This window comes from Hippocampus guttulatus, chromosome 10 (genome assembly GCF_054856545.1).
Source record: "Hippocampus guttulatus isolate MCC_2025c chromosome 10, RoL_Hgut_1.0, whole genome shotgun sequence".
NCBI classification, from domain to species: domain Eukaryota; kingdom Metazoa; phylum Chordata; class Actinopteri; order Syngnathiformes; family Syngnathidae; genus Hippocampus; species Hippocampus guttulatus.
The window spans coordinates 9128009-9144030 of NC_141270.1; the positions used below are offsets into that span (position 1 = coordinate 9128009).

General features: G+C 41.3%; 2 protein-coding genes and 1 long non-coding RNA gene across 4 annotated transcripts; 1 reads left to right on the forward strand and 2 right to left on the reverse strand.

Moving 5' to 3' along the window:
- Positions 1-388: 388 nt before the first annotated feature.
- Positions 389-9060, reverse strand: sufu (suppressor of fused homolog (Drosophila)). 2 transcript variants are annotated; one of them, XM_086121305.1, is made up of 12 exons: positions 8706-9060; positions 8252-8386; positions 7102-7238; positions 5389-5531; positions 4592-4677; positions 4251-4323; positions 3768-3921; positions 3596-3692; positions 2574-2708; positions 2173-2311; positions 1739-1807; positions 389-1654 (listed from the first exon to the last, which is right to left on the reverse strand). In XM_086121305.1, the coding sequence occupies exons 1-12, from the start codon at positions 8852-8854 to the stop codon at positions 1565-1567; spliced, it is 1407 nt and encodes a 468-aa protein (XP_085977431.1). In that variant the 5' UTR covers positions 8855-9060; the 3' UTR covers positions 389-1564. The 2 variants fall into 2 exon arrangements, with proteins under 2 accessions (XP_085977431.1, XP_085977430.1); XM_086121304.1 differs by having other exon boundaries at positions 3768-3924.
- Positions 5839-8521, forward strand: LOC147199158 (uncharacterized). Its single transcript, XR_015101959.1, has 2 exons — positions 5839-7193; positions 8278-8521. It is a non-coding gene; the product is annotated as an uncharacterized LOC147199158 (long non-coding RNA).
- Positions 9061-12392: 3332 nt separating the features above from the next.
- Positions 12393-15997, reverse strand: mettl18 (methyltransferase 18, RPL3 N3-histidine). Its single transcript, XM_086121306.1, has 2 exons — positions 15650-15997; positions 12393-14751 (listed from the first exon to the last, which is right to left on the reverse strand). The coding sequence occupies exons 1-2, from the start codon at positions 15749-15751 to the stop codon at positions 13831-13833; spliced, it is 1023 nt and encodes a 340-aa protein (XP_085977432.1). The 5' UTR covers positions 15752-15997; the 3' UTR covers positions 12393-13830.
- Between the last annotated feature and the right edge of the window lie 25 nt (positions 15998-16022).

Genomic DNA, 16022 nt, shown 5'->3' on the forward strand with positions numbered 1-16022 from the left:
TACTTCCCTCACAGGGTAATGTCAGTCTGTTGTTCTATCCATCTCTTTTTAGCTTGAATAATAACATTGTAGATTTGACATGGGGGCATGCATAGACGAACAACCATTCGGGCTCACACTCACACCGAGGGACAATTTAGAGTGTGGGAAGAACATGCAAGGCTGAAATACAAACTCTGGAGCCTTAGAACTGTGAGGCAGACATGCAAACCACTGCTGCCACAAAAATTACAAGTCTAGAATGATAAACATCATCATTTTGCCCAGTTAGAAAACGTTCATGACTAATATTGTGGCAAGTACGGATATACAGTACCGGTACATAAATCAAACCCAAATAGTGCTTCAATGATCGGTGTACCTTTATCAGGAAAGAAATAGACAGATACTCATTTATCCGTGTTCCAGCTTTATTTGTGTAAATAGCTACTCTTTAATGCACTTGGGATTATAACCGGTTCAAATAAAATGGCAAATAACAAAAGCATGTTATAAACATGTATCAGTCACTTAAAAAAAGACAAAGACAACTATATAATATCATGACATACAGTATGGTGTAACAGTACACGCGGTCTGAAAAGAAAGACAATGTCGTAAAATTTGTCCTTTCAATTCTGGTGTTATCGAGATTCAAATCCAAGCGGCTCATGACACAGTAAGAATCACTGTTGACTGAGCCAACATATCTGTATGTGTGTGTGTGTGTGGTCCTTTTCAATTTGAGGTTTGCTCCAACTCATTGTCGAACTAATCCTATACACGACAACACAAAAATCAAAACCTTTTCATTCACGGTGGCCGCTGGACATAACACTGTAGAGATTGCCATCTTAAAACACAAAAGCAGACAAGTTATTACCTAACCCAAGTTAATGGAGACATTACAAACTGAAATGTGACTGCACGTAACCAGGGTAAAGAACCTCCAGCCATATATGGGCTTGATCTGGCAACGTTAACAACAAATTCAAGTTTGGAGGAAATGCTTATATTTCATACATTTAGTGTGGCCCTTAAAGAACTTGATGAAAAACGAAATAGCTCCTGATAGGTTCCTCGCTCCTGCTATACAAAATCTTGGCATAGGGCCATGTATTTGCAGCATTTGTCAGCCATACAACAAAGACGAGAGTTGAAATGTTGGCTTACTTCACCCAGTCAAAGCATTAGCACCGAGTGACCGACATTACCTTTGGCATCATAGCGGGAAAAATGTCCAGCATTTGTTTAACGTACACATACAGCAAAGGCAATAATGAAAGAAAACATGTTGAAAATGCGATCAGTAGCTGACTTTTTTTGTTGCGGTCTTTACTGTGGCCACTGGAATAAATAGAACACAAGTTATTGCTTGTGATGTGACGCCAGCATGGCTAAACTGCGCCGTGTGTAATATGGACCTGAGACTTTGAGCAGCCCAGATCGACTGAGAGTCTTTTGGAGTTCACGTTTCTTTAGTGAGGACACTTCAACGTCACTGCGTCCTCTGAGCGAGTGGATGTGCAGGTTTTGACATTGTTTTTTGTTTGTTTGTTTGTTGTAGTGATTAAGCATCTCCAGCTCATTGCAGAAGGTTATCAAACACACAGTCTGGAAGGATGGAGATCTTCAGCTTCTTCTCTGGCCAACTGTACTCTTTCGGTAGCTTTGTCTATTAGAAGAAGAAAAGGGGGTTAAGTCAGTCAAAAAAAAAAAATAGAGCAGAAAAACATACAATTTGGGAAGATTTACTCACATCCTCACGAGTGTTAAGATCATGTAAATCCCCAAGCATCTGATCCACAAACTCTTCAGTCAACAATATCTACACAGGGAACACAGATAGTCATTCATTCCAGGGGCGGTCAACCCAAAAAGCTTGGTTCCAAGTTTTCTGCAGCCCCACTAGTCTACACACGGCATTCTGATCGATACTCTGTTCATGGCATAGGACTGAAACAGTAAAATCCACCCGTTTTTGTCCATCTCAGGGGGTGGCCATTTTGCTACTTGCTGTCAACTGAGAATGCAATCACAGTTGCTCAGGGCTCAAGTGACGACCAATCATGTCTCAGCTTCAGAAAACAGTTGAGCCGTGATTCGTCTTCAAACGTTTTTTTTTTTCTTCAAGCTACTGCATGGCCAATGGCAACTATTTGAACAAACACACACACACGTTTTTGTGCATACCTGAAGCCAAGGGCCGTGGGCTGCATATGGATGCTCCTCAGTAGCAAAGGCTCCCTCCACCCCAGTAGACACAAACGTAATAGCCGTGTCACCGTTAATACTTTTGAAAGTAAAATGTCTGCCATGCAGCAAGCGGCCCCTGTGAGACATTCAAGCAAAGTCTCTTATGCAACTCAGGAAGTAGTGCGAACATACTCAAAGTGCAGACATGGGAAGGTGAACCAGTAACCCTGAAAGCTTACATTTCAACCACGTTGCCTAACCATTTGTTAAATGATAAAACGCATCTAGTCAATTTTCTCATTCATAAGGTTTGCCCATGGTCTTCTCCGCCATAAAATAGTGCAAGTGTAAAAACACAACGCAACAAAGCTAATATGAAGATGCAAAATGTCTCGCACCGTAAGCAGAGTGGAAGCAGTGTGCCGGACTCTTGGTTAAATTTCAGATGGACACTTTCCAACTGTCGTGTTCGGACTAACTCGTGCGGGACGATGGCGGTTGAGGTCTCGCTTTCCAAACTGTCCTTTCGACTTCTGAGAAGACAGGGGGAAAAAAAAAAGGAAATATAAGTGAGGAAGTGTGAAGTCCTTCAATACACAGTGAGGAAGTTGCTGCGTGACACAAACAATTGGTGTTTCGGAAATGCTTCTGTGCAACCGGGATTCACAGTACACCAGTTCGACACATTTTTTTGAAGAAGCGCTGCAGTATATCCGTGCCTTGACTTGCAAGTTGACTTTGTTCCGTGGCCACGCTCGCAATTCAGTGGCAATACAGTGGAGCCCACACGTACTTGTGGTTTGGGCACCCTTGGATTCCCATTTTCCGATTTTTGTTCTTTTTTTTTTCAACATTTTTTAAAATACTTTTGTTTTTTGCTCCATGTCGCCCATTTTTAGGGGAAATGCATATTGAATATTTATCGGCGCATTTTAAAGAATTTCTTGGTTACAAAAGTGTTTCCCCCTCCTCTCCTATGCATTTTATGTGCAGATTTTGTGGGCCTCCTGCATCCTATCCCAACAAAATCCGAGAGTCCACTTCATAAGGCTTTTTGAAAAATAAAACACCATCTGAAAAACCGCTGCTTGCCATCAAATGCTTGTAAATCAAATTATTGCTAATTAAAAAAAATACATTTTATCATTGCTTTGCATCGCGAAAAACTCACTCTTAAGGCGAGATACCACTCCAGTCAATGTATTGGTTGTATAGTTTCAACATACTACCATTATAAGGGACAGATTCTTTGTCTCTCGAGGTACTTCGTAACGAGGTTCGACTTTGTAAGAACGGTTGTTCCATCATTGCATTACATTTTTTAAATAATATAATACGGCCCTTGCAAGACGATGAGAACTAAAATGGCCCCTGACAGAAAAAAAGATTCCAACCAGTGCGTGCGGGCGTGTACACTCACTGAGGTCTGTCATGTCTCTGGCTGCCGATGGGGGGCAGTGGTGCCTTGGTGTTAAACTCCAGGCCTTTCCTTAAGGTCTCCCTGATCTTTTCTGTGTCTGTCAAAGCAGCACAAATGGTCAACGCGGAATGCTCCCATCATGCAGCGCAAACACATGCCCAAAAAGAAGCACCTTTATCGGAGAGCCTGCGAGGCTGCGAGCCGATGCAAATGGACCGACTGTCCTCGTCGTCATCTGGCGGTCGACTTAGGTCGTCCCACACGCACTTGGCGCTGACCCCGCTCAAGTTGGAGCCTTCCGTCTCGATGCCGTGGTCCACTCTCTCCTGCTTGGATGAGCAAGACAGACGCAATCATCAACACTAGGCCTGTAGGGCAGCTGTGGCACCAAAAGGGAGCGCTTCAGACTCTTGTCGAGTCACAAACAAGGGTTTGAAAATGGAAGGTGACCCTTTTCCTTATTTGGGGCCATTTCAGTTTTTATGAAAAACAAGTACGCATCACAATACCCATTCCTCAAGAAGGGACAACTTGATCTTGCACGGTGCCAGTATCAATGTCTCGAATTTTGAAATATACTGCAATAAAAATGAATTTTGATGTAACCCTTACTCAGTCGCCTTAGGTGAGCGGACAGAACGTAATTCAGCCTTACTTGTAGATGTGGATCGATGTCAAAGATGGTCTCCCCTCTCCTCATGTCTGTGATCAGCCAGGGACCGCCAGCTCTACATACACAACAGCAGTCATGAACAGTTCGACAAGACTGCATTTTTAACATAAAAAATGTGTTTTTCTCCACTTTGAGGAAGAGAACATGAAAATGTAACTTGTATTTCTACTCTTTTAAATATGCAGTAGTTATTTTGTGTTCAGTTGTGTCAAATAACTTGACTATTCCCCCTGTCGGACTGACCCACAGAGATACTGAAAACTACTTTTTTTTTTTTTTTGCAGGAAATTATAGCTATTAAGCTGCCTTTGAGTTCAACTCACACTCGAAGTCCTCGCATCAGTTCCAAGATGCCTTGGCCGTTCCACTGCTGCGCCGCCTGCAGCTCCTCTGTACAAACGCCCACAATCTGCCAGCCACAGTACATGTGAGATTGAGGTATGCTTGATGATAAATCGATGCAACGGGTGGTCGATACGCTCTTAAAATCTCAGATTTATTACGGCAATAGTGTGATATCTGATTTTAATCTATTTCCCACCTTCAGTTTATGGAAAACGCTAATGACAAGACAATGTCATTTAGAAAAAAATTGCTATTTTTATCTTTTTTTTTCTCTCTTCTGGAATTGGTTTTCTCTCCGATAACAAACAAGAAATTGCTTTTTTCCAGGCGTTAACGTTCCAGAATTTTTTTTCCTTAGACATAATGTGAAAGTATGTGCTTCCTGGGTGAAAAAAGGTATGTAAACATAATCCCCCCAAAAAAAACAAATGGGTCCAATTGATTCTGTCCCTATCTTCAACGGGCTCCTGTCATGCCATGTGCAAAACAATATGAGAATAATTCCACTCATGTCTGTTTATTAGCTCGTCGCTCTTTAGAGTCCCTAAATTGCTAAATTCGCATCACTGGCTGTACTTTTGTAGACTGGCATTTTTCTGTTCACAGCTAGGATGTTTGTATAAGCAATACAAATCAGCAGCGATGCGCTTGGACCTATAGAAGCCAAAAAAAAAATACAAGCAAAAAAAAAAACCGATACTGTATATCGCTCTGAAAAACATACATTGAATGAATGGCCCAGCTCTTGTCTATGCCATGAAACATTCCTACCCACCTGCAGGAAACTGACGGTGCCAAAAGGAGTTTGAATGGGATGCATTTGAGGGTCCTCCGTGAGCAACATATGCTGGATGCGAGACTCGCTGTTGTCTAGGGGATTGTGCCATGATATGTGGTCGCCACTGCAAAACGTGTTTTCTGTGGGGGCGCGAAAAGATAAATTCTCATCACTCATGTGTGTTAGTTTGCATTTAGATCACCGGTGAGGGGCTGCGAGTGTGCCAACTTCAAAGACACCATTCCCACAAAGCAGAGTTAACACTACAGTAACGGACAAAGAGAACAATCAGAGTAAAAGTTGACACCTCATGGCAAGAAAAGCGTCACTTTACATTTGCATCTGCTTGGGAGGTAGAATGCACAAAGTTTCGTTTGGCTATGGGGTAAACATGTAGGGGGGGGGGGGGGGGGGAGATCAGTATTCGCTGAGCTCAGACACCAGGCCCACCCACGAGCAAATTGATCCCAGCTGGAGGGCTGAGAGATGAGACTGGAGAGAACGGGCCTCTTCCAGAATTGATCAAAACGTCTCTTTGTCCCTTTCAATGTTATAGCTTTTTAGAAAGGCTCTGGCATGATGTGTGCACATTTCACAGCGGAACCTCAAATGTCAAATTCAACACTCTTACAAGTCGGACACCAAACAAAATCTTCATCCCAAATAGCCACGTGATGGTCACCCACCCTGGCCTATAGGACCAACTATGCGCATGTATATTGTTTTTTTGGGACATATGTAACCACAAAGCAGAACAGGTGAAGGCAACATCAAAAACAAACAAAAAAATATCGATCATCCTAGCTACAACTGACAAAAAAACATCAAATCTCTCTGACCTGGCAACTCAGTACAAAATAAACATGGTCATAAAAGCACATAGAAATCAAATCAACATATCAGACCATTGTCAAATAGACCATCGACTAAAAAAAAATATATACTAAAATAGAAGAAAACTAATTATAACAAACAACCAACTGTCAGTAGCCGACTAGACCACAAACCAAACTAAAAGAAAGAACCTTTTAGCATTTACCTCTTTGGGTTGTTGTCATGTCCTAGGCTAAACAGGGACATTTACTCCACCATACTGACAATATTGATCAAAATAAAATATCAGAGGTGCTAAAGCGATTAAGGCCATTAAAACTGGTACAGTGAGACCATGATACATTTACAAGTGAGATTTGTGAGGCACATTACATGACATTTAATTACAGTATAATTACATTGAATTAAGGCTGCCTGCAACAAACTTTTTTCAATATTCGATTCATCTGTCAACTGTCAGTTGATCGATGATTCAAAAGATTCAACTATTATGGGAACCTGAAGCAGCCATTTCCAGTCATACACATTTGGATGAAATAGTGACTACAATTACAAAGAGTAGATTCTTAACATTTGGCAAACGGCAACATGGTGATATGGCAACGGTGGTCACAGGGGGGGTTGTCAAATAAAGACCACTACAGGTAATAACTTAGCTGATTGCGACCGAGCTGAGCCAGTGAAGCAAATCAAATACGGAGAATGCTCTCCAAAATTGACATTTTTAGAATTCCCTTCCACTGAATAATTCTTATAATAGTTTGAGAACAACATGGGACATAAAATAGAAGCTTTTCATTTTAGATTCATCCTCTGATGATTAATATTAATGACGGCTGACTGTAGTTTGGCCCATCAGTGTGCTGTGCTTCTCACCCGATTGGAAGACGTAGCGCGCCAAGCCTTGCATGAGTTCAGCCGGCCAGGTGGGCGGGGCCGTCTCCCCCATCTCTCTTTTCAGTCGAAAGGTGAGCTCGAAGCCAAAGCCGCTGGGTTTGTCTATTCCTGTGAATCTGACACAAACACACGTGGTGAGACATAAAACAGCAGTTGTGCTTTCCGATCCCTCGCATATGCACAAGTCTTGTCAGAGGCACAATGCAAATCCAAATTAACAGCTTGTGGTGAGACAATGAAGAACATGCTAATTTAGGAGGACATACAGGAGGTGTTGAGAACTGGGGAGCGGGGCAGCTGTATTTTAATTTGTATTTAGATACAGACAACTATGTTCATCTTTTACATTTTGTAATTCCTGTAATGCATTTATCCATTTTTGAAATCAAATATATATTATGTCACATAAACATAAAGGCATAACCATGTTCTCCCTACACTTCAGCATTTTTGATGTTACTGACTGGTAAAGTTAAATTTTTTTAGACATGTATATTTTGTTTATTTATTGATCTAGATATGCCATGGTCATGTTGAAGTAGCTAATGTCCATGCTGCCATAGCTTCGTAAGCGTCCATTCATAGGTGCCATTATTGGGGTGTTGTTTTGCACAATGCACGTACTGGCACTATTTACATCCACTGCGCCCGTGTCTTAAGCATCCTCTTTCACGACCACCCTTCCCACTTTAACATCTGTATGCTGTCCTCAGTTATGTACGCCTTTCCTCTACATAAAAAGCGTGTCAGCATATCAGACGGTCAAGCTGACCCCTCACTGAAGTCACACAACAGCATTCAAAGATTTTGGAACTCTGCAAGGCGACCCGCATTATTAAGCACCCCGTGCATTTTGGAGAACATTTAAGACTTTTATGTGCCTCTTCTGGTCGTGAAAATATGGTTATGACCTTTGCATGACATGTGGGTATACAATAAGTAATAACTTGTCTAATTATACTACAGTAATATTTGTGTGTAACTGCATTATAGTGATATATCATAACTCATTGATGAATTATACCCCAAATATGTAAAATAATGATGGAATAAAATGGTCCAATCAAGTCGGCTATACATCCCCGACCTTCCAAACTAGTAAACAACGGTAGCCTCCATTACTACTTACTCGTGAACCCTGTTGTCTCCATACAGGTCGCTGAGACCAAAGCTGACGTAGTGCCAATGCTCCTGGACGTCCTGAGCTGGACACCCCGTATTTCGATACATACTAATGTAGTCTAACGGGTCTGGACCCCCTAACCTGCCACAAAACACAATGATCCATTGAAAGATGTCACGCATTGCCCCGGGTTTACACTTTCATACAGCGTGAACCAACACATATGGCCATGCAACGAGCGCGGACAAACAATGGAATAAACATTTTATGCTTTTATTGCTCAGCTTGTTAGGCTTGCGTGAAACTGACCAGTTGTACGTTCGGAAACATTGGAAATAAGATCACGACGAACGTTCAGCTGCAGCGTTAGCTCCGAAGCTAACTTTTTACACCCACAACCACTCAGCACAATTCAAGCGATCTGAACATATTAATAACAAAAGAGTAAGTTTTTACCAACCAGTATTTGACAATGGCTGTAACTTGTAGCGGGTTTGCTTGATCGGGATAAAGTCGCCGACATTCCCCGTAGATAGCCTGCAATCCCGGGGGAAACAGTGACGATAGCCCGTGCGCCTGGGCACCGCTGTTAGGCCGTATTTCATCCATGCCACGGCCTCGAAACGAACCTTATTAAGCTACAAACCACAATGTGACTGAGACAATTCCAAACGAACTACCGCTCTTCGGATAACATGCGTTCCACTACACTAGAAAGGGCTCACATGAGCGGGGTTATGGATTTAATATGTGCTTCGCCCAGATGGGGCCCAGCCTGTTCAGCATCCTCTCCGAAAACGTGAGCGATTGGTCAGTAGTGCGTAGTGACGTTTTTGATTGACGTCGCCATGAACGAATGAGAGGCATTTGTAGTTTGGAGTTTATTATTTAGTAAAATCGACGAATATGCATAATATTTTCGCATTCACTGTAGATAATTCTGACGAGGTTGTTGTCCAACGCCTACTGTATACTGTAGGAATTTTGCAGTTGCTTTGAATGGGAAGCACGGTCGCCGAGTGGTTATCACAAAGCATATCTCAATATCCTTAATTAGTAAATTAGAATTGATAACATAATTTTAAATCGATGTTAATTTCTCTCAGAAGAGTGTATAAATCTGGTAGCCCATGCATTAATCACTACCCAAAATGTGCTCTTGGTTGTAATAAAGTTAGTGAGGACATTTTCATATCAGTTCTGAGATTTTGGGCTTGTATCTGTGTTATTTAGAGGTACTCTTCGCACACTCCAAAACAGACAGTAAGTTTGGTTTGTTGAATTATTTAATTGTCCACAGCGTGAATAGTTGTTTGACATGGCAATTTCTGGTATGTGCAATATGACCTGCCTCACAGAGCATTTCCGGGGGTGGGGGCGTGGGCTGCAATGTGCCACCACCCCAAAAATATTTCGTGAAATGATTTTCCAATGGCATTTTGACATTGCCATATCAAGATTTCGCTATTAAACTAAGTGATGGGTTATTGATATCAAAGACGTATGGCATTCTGAGTAAATAAGGTTAGGTAATTGTTGGAATGGGGATGAAAGTGTCACATGCCCTCATGTGTAAATGGTGAATTGAAAATGCTACCTAACCAGAGATCTATATCTCATTGTTCATTGACAATCAATGACTGCAATTTGTGATGTTCTTTACTTTTTTGCTTCAAATGAATTGACATTACATCAGTGTAAGAACAAGTTAGTACTCTTCGAAAAATGTAAGTGGGTCTCCTGAAAGTTTAACAATGAAAGTATTCAGTGTGCATTTATATTTGTAAATGGGCCCTGTAAATGGTAAATGGTTTTTAATACTATTTTGATGCCATTCTTTTGTGAACTACTGTACATATAGTAAATATTGTGATAGTATTGTGAATCTCACACAACAAATGTCAAATACATAGAAAGTGATGAATTTTATTTCACATCAATATAAAACATATGATTACATTACATATATTTCAAGACATATACAGTACCTCTGACATGTATTTCCATTCTCTGCTGCTGTGTCGTTGTTAGTGCCATGCCAAAAGAACTGAGCCCATAGATGACACCTGAAGATGCTACCATCTATGGAATTCAGTTCTCATAGTGGAGCACATTTGAAAATGAGGTCCTCATAAAACATTATATTAATTGAAGATGACAAAGCATTGCCAATACAATATGTACTAAGTACCTGATTGATGAATATAAATACTTTACAGAGGCCGATCAAATCCTGACTTACTGTCCTCAAAAGTGGCAAATAAATGACAATAAAAGATACATGAAGTTGGATCATAGGCCTTTTACAATATACTACACAACCAAAGTATCATTTTTAAATGTCCTCCGTTTCATGATAAATGTGAAAAGAAAGTGAAATTAAACCTGTCGAAGTAAATTATGGTCACATTGCAGCCTGCTGAATATCACAGCATTTTTTTTCTTCTTTATTCCTGGAAATGGTTCACTACTACCAAAAGGACAATCTCTGCCTGATAAGCTGATGCAAGCACTGATAGCACTTGTCACCGGATGATGTGTCCCAAAAATTACAAGCACTTCACGTTCGGGAAAACCAGCTTCAAGATTTATTCCTATGAGGAAGTTTTACATTCACAAACAAAACTCATTCATTCATTGACTGGATTGGCTGCAGAGTGACATAGTGTAGTTCCTGATAAGATAAGAGTCATTCAGAACAATGTCTTTGAGGATATGCAATACAATCGAAGAAAGGCCACACCTGAGCATGGCCAGGAAATGACAAATATTCCTATCGCAAAAGTGCCAAACAACCGGTTCAACAACCTAAATCCTTGATGAAGACATGGCGAGGTGTCCATGCTGTCATCAGGATAAAGTTCAGGTGAGTTAAGCACCTTTGTAAAAATGAACTCTTTTCTCTGTGACTCTCTAAAATGAGTCAAATTAGTTTTCACCCTTGATACTTGCCTCTCTTGGTCAAGTGCATCCCGTCAATCTCTTGGATAGTCAGAAATGTTACATTTCAGTTCTCAATAGGCTCTGCTTTCCAAAAATGCACGAACGTAAGCCGTCTCCGCCGTCTGCTCCGTAGCTCATTGAACAGTGTAGTGACTTGACATCCTGCCCCGACCTTAAATACCATCATGTTTCACATCACTCGCCGGCTTACCTCCCTCCAGCCCGCCCTCCTCACGTCGGTTATTCATACACTCCCCCCGTTCGGTAAACTCACCAGTCACTTCCCAGTAAGGAGGAAACAGTGGGAGTCAACAGCACGCCCCCACACCGTGAATCAACACATAATAGTTTCTGAGGAAAACCATCTGACGGGCCCTGACCTCTATTCTCATAAAGTAAAGAAGGGGAAAGGCTGCGTCTACTGTTGGAGTCAGGAATTCCCCCACAGGCTTGCGTACAGCTGTCAGGCTGTGACGCCATGATGACGAAGTAGGCGCACACCCTGATCCAATGTGTGCAAAGCGAGACTCGGACTTGGAAAGCAAAATATTTACAATCAGTTGGAAATGATAGCAGATCATTGTAGTTGTGTAATGTTACCTGTATGGTCGTGTTGTTTTTTTGATGAGGTGTGATTTTTTTTTTTGAGGGTGGGGGGCAGGTATGGGGATTGTCATAGGAATCAATTGTTCACTGATGGTGTCTGAGAATAACCAGTGTTGCTGCTCTTATTAGTACTGTTCTAATCGTAATATGCGAGTTGTGTGGGCGGATGGGGTATTGAAAATCAGTCATGAAGAATAGATCTTTGCAGGTCCGTGTTGTGGTCCAGAGAACAACTGGATGATGACATCAGCTGTGGAAAAGTTGAGTTACATCTACGCAAATCTCTGCTATGGCACAACTCCAGCAGCAACATTATTGCTCAATAGGATAGCGACAAGGAAACAAGAATTCAGAACCCCCCAGTGACTAGAGTAAATATAAAACAGGATTTGGCAATTACATAGCAGTGCCTTTTTAAACCGAATCCAGTAAAATGGGGCATTCTTCAACAGCGTATGCTTTCACACAGCGGCACAGAATACCACAACCAGAAATGATAACTCATGAGGATGTCAGCACAATTGTCTGCTGTGACTTGTCAAATACTTTACCAACAGATACAGTATGAGTGCTTTCAACACAACAGGAGTCAGGGGAGTGTGTGTAAGATAAGATAAGAAAACCTTTATTAGTCTCGCAATGAATTGTCACACTTCACACCATTTCCCTGGCATTCCCTAGATTACGGCGCAAATACGCTGGATATTTCTGGGATGACTTTGTACCTGCCGTTTCTTGTTATAGCTGTTAATACAGAACAGAAATCCCCCCCCCCCCCCCCAAAAAAGTGTTTTAGGGTAAAAGGCTGTTTATTCTTGTTTGGGTCACTTTTGTTTCCTCCTATGATTGTGTTGTGTCAAACGGACACAACAGATAAGCAAATCATGAAGTCAAAAAACATTTACGAATGTCTATCAACAAGACCAGTCTTGATACATATTTCTAAACAAAAGGCCCCAACAGGTTACTTCACTGCATTTCCTGGATATCTATTTGCATTTTCCAGGATGTAGCCGGTATCAGCATGTGTCACATCTTGTGGCTTTTAAACAAACCACACCCAAATTTGGGATTTTTTTTTTAATTCGACTTTTTTTTTTTCCACAGAAGGAGCATATCACGAAAGGCAGAGACCCTTTTCCAGATTTACTCTTACAGGAGACCCCCCAGAGACCGACCACAGACCTACCGTGACGCCCAAATCCTCTTTCAAGCAACATCCTTGGGCAGCCGGTTAAGTTGCAATTGACATTTTGTTTTGGACTTCAGAAACAAGCCTGGCTTTCATACTGCTGTTTGAACATGGGGGAAATCACTCACAAAGGTCACTGAGCCCATTTCCTTTTCTTTCCTGCCAGTGCATCTAAATAGACCTGCAACTGCCCCCCTTTCAACTGCTCCTCACTTACTGGAACATATCTATATAGAGTAGGTACGGTTAAAAAAAAACAAAAAAAAACCCCAGCAATCATGTAAATCAATTTCTTATTAAACATGGTTGAATACACAGTAGGACTTGTGGCTCACGTGTCAGTCCATTTTTAACTATCTTCAGAGGTTTTCCATTTCAAAAATACACTCAAACTTTAAATGCATGGCATATACTGTAGTCGACACTATTTTTAAAGAAACTAATATTTCTATATTTAATTATTTCAAATTCCAATAGCAGTCCGACAGGCAGGCAAAGTTCTTTGTGAGATTAAAAGCAGGGCGGTAAGCTTTTGAGAACAGGCTCGTAGGCTACTCATGTAGTCCTTGGGCACTACCTGGTTCCCGTGGGCACCCAGTCTGTGATCCCTGGTCAAGACTGTGTTTCTGGTTAATTTAATGTTATTGTCACTGACAAAAATTCTGACCGCAAACTTGTGAAAAGTATACTGCATTTATTTTAAATATTTTAGTTTTAAAAAAATCAAATTCAAGAAAAGTACGAATTGGCATTTTTAAAATGTGTTTTTAGTTCTGCAATATAGGCATATTTGTTGTGGGTATCTTTGTTCGGGTTGGCCTGTTTTCACTTGGCCCGCCGTGAACTAGTGTGATTCTTTTTTAAAACGCAAGACAACAACATGTCTCTGAAGTCCATCTTCACTAGCCCACAGGTGATTCAGAGAGAAAACCCCCCTTTCCTGCACAAAAGTCTCAAAGAGATGTAAACCACCACCCACGCCAAAGTAGTGGGACTTGGTGGCCACATAGACGTGCCCACGCGGTGCCAAAAGTTTATGAAAGGTGTCGTGTAGCGCAGGGTAATAAGCTGCGTTGTAGATTGTCTCTGAAGTCAGGATAATATCATATTTCAACAGTGGGTCTTGACTCGAGGCCAAAATACGAAAGGTGCGCCAGTCACCAGAGAAGAACCGACACCTTTGCAGGAAAAGATCTGTTGTGTCACGTTTTAGTTTTATCTTACGTTCTTCTTCCCTATCCGTTGTTCCCTTATTCTTTCCTTTATTGTCATCATCATCATCATCATTATCACTGTCATCATCTTGGCAATTGAGAATTACATTAGACACAGTGAGCTGCTCAAGGACTGTACTGTTATAGTCCTGGAAGTGGACTTCCCTGGCTTTTCTCTTCAGAGACAAAATTCCCAAAAGACCGGCGCCACAGCCGAGATCCAAGACAGCCTTGCCGCCAAACGTTTCGCCTTCCCTCTCGATTACCTCCAGGAGGTCGTATGTGCACTCCCACACCTTCAATCCGCCCTCATACACTCCTGAGATGAGGTCAGACCTCTGCTCGGCCGTGCGGCACAGAATGTTCTCCGTGTCCTCCCTCTCATAGACGGTCTTCTCAAAAACTGTCTCGTTGAGAAAGTGCAAGGGAGGAAGAGTGCCAATGGTGAGGGTTTCATAAATGGCGTCATCAAGTAAGTGTAGAGGATCAGATGGTGGAAAGTGCTCTTTGGCCTCTTTTACTGCCTCTGCTGGGCAACCACTTTCATTTACCTAAAAAATACAAAGCAATAAGGCAGTAATGTGGAACATGCATTGATTCAGTTTGCATACACAAAAGCTTCTTTTACACAGCAATCATGCATAATTGTTGAAACAAAAAAGTTTCTTCATTATTACAACTCGCATATCTTCCCTCAACACAATTGATTAAGAAAACTATGACATATGATTCGCATTTTTTATTATCGCGATTTAAATAAATAATATTTTTGGACAATCATTTTTACATTGACAGCTTTTCATGAAACGCTTGCTCAAAGCCAGCCAGTACGAGCTCCAGCGCACTCACTACACTAATGATGAGTGCTATGATTTTATCGTTCATGTGATTGAATGAATGACACGAGGAAAGTCAGCACGTCATGAGTTGATGATTTGTCAACCAGTCAGAACAAATTGGGATTTTTTTTTCATCACATCATGACTTTGAACCCTTCCGAAGAATGCTTGTCAGCCATAACAGTAAGCAGCTCACTTCCCCTCAACTATTTACGTATCTGATAATCATCACGAGCCATAACTGACATTCGCCTTATTAGTGGGGCGTATTCTGTAGTAGGTTAACAGTCTGTAAGTGGACGCGCTCTAGTGGATGAAAGTTTAATGTGTTGATCTAAATATGCACAACTGGAAATCTTGACTCGTATTCGAAATTTGTCAAAGTAATATTTTCGTTTGGATATAGTTAACATGTCCAAACACCATATTTACTATCGGTCTTCCACCACAGCCACCTTGAAACTCAAGTTGGACATTGCAAGCATTAGCACATATTTCATTGTTGTAATAATCCAAACTATTCATTATGGAAGCACCCATATTATAATACGTAGTGATGCCAGTCAATCACACGAACAACTTTAGAAAATAGCATTTGTCTTGTACTTACAGGTTTCGCAACGATGTCAATCTTGTCAGTTGACGATGTTTTCCCCTGGACGTCGTCCGTGTTTGTCGTTGCACTTAAGTCAAAATTAAAACAAAACGACATATTGACTCGCAACAGAAAGCTCGATTTGGTTTAGAAAGCTGGCTGGTTGGTAGCCACTAGCCACGTTTCGAGCTCGCCGCACATGCCTGGCTGCGCGATTGCCAGCAGCGGCACTTCAATTCCCAGAATTCACTGAGATATAAGAGACAAATCTAGACTCCAAGTGTGAAATTATAAAACAATTCTTTGGATATTGTATATAATACCGTGATTGTATTTTTGTAAATTTTAAGGCGTGTAGTAGTGCTGAACGTGGAGCAATAATGTCACC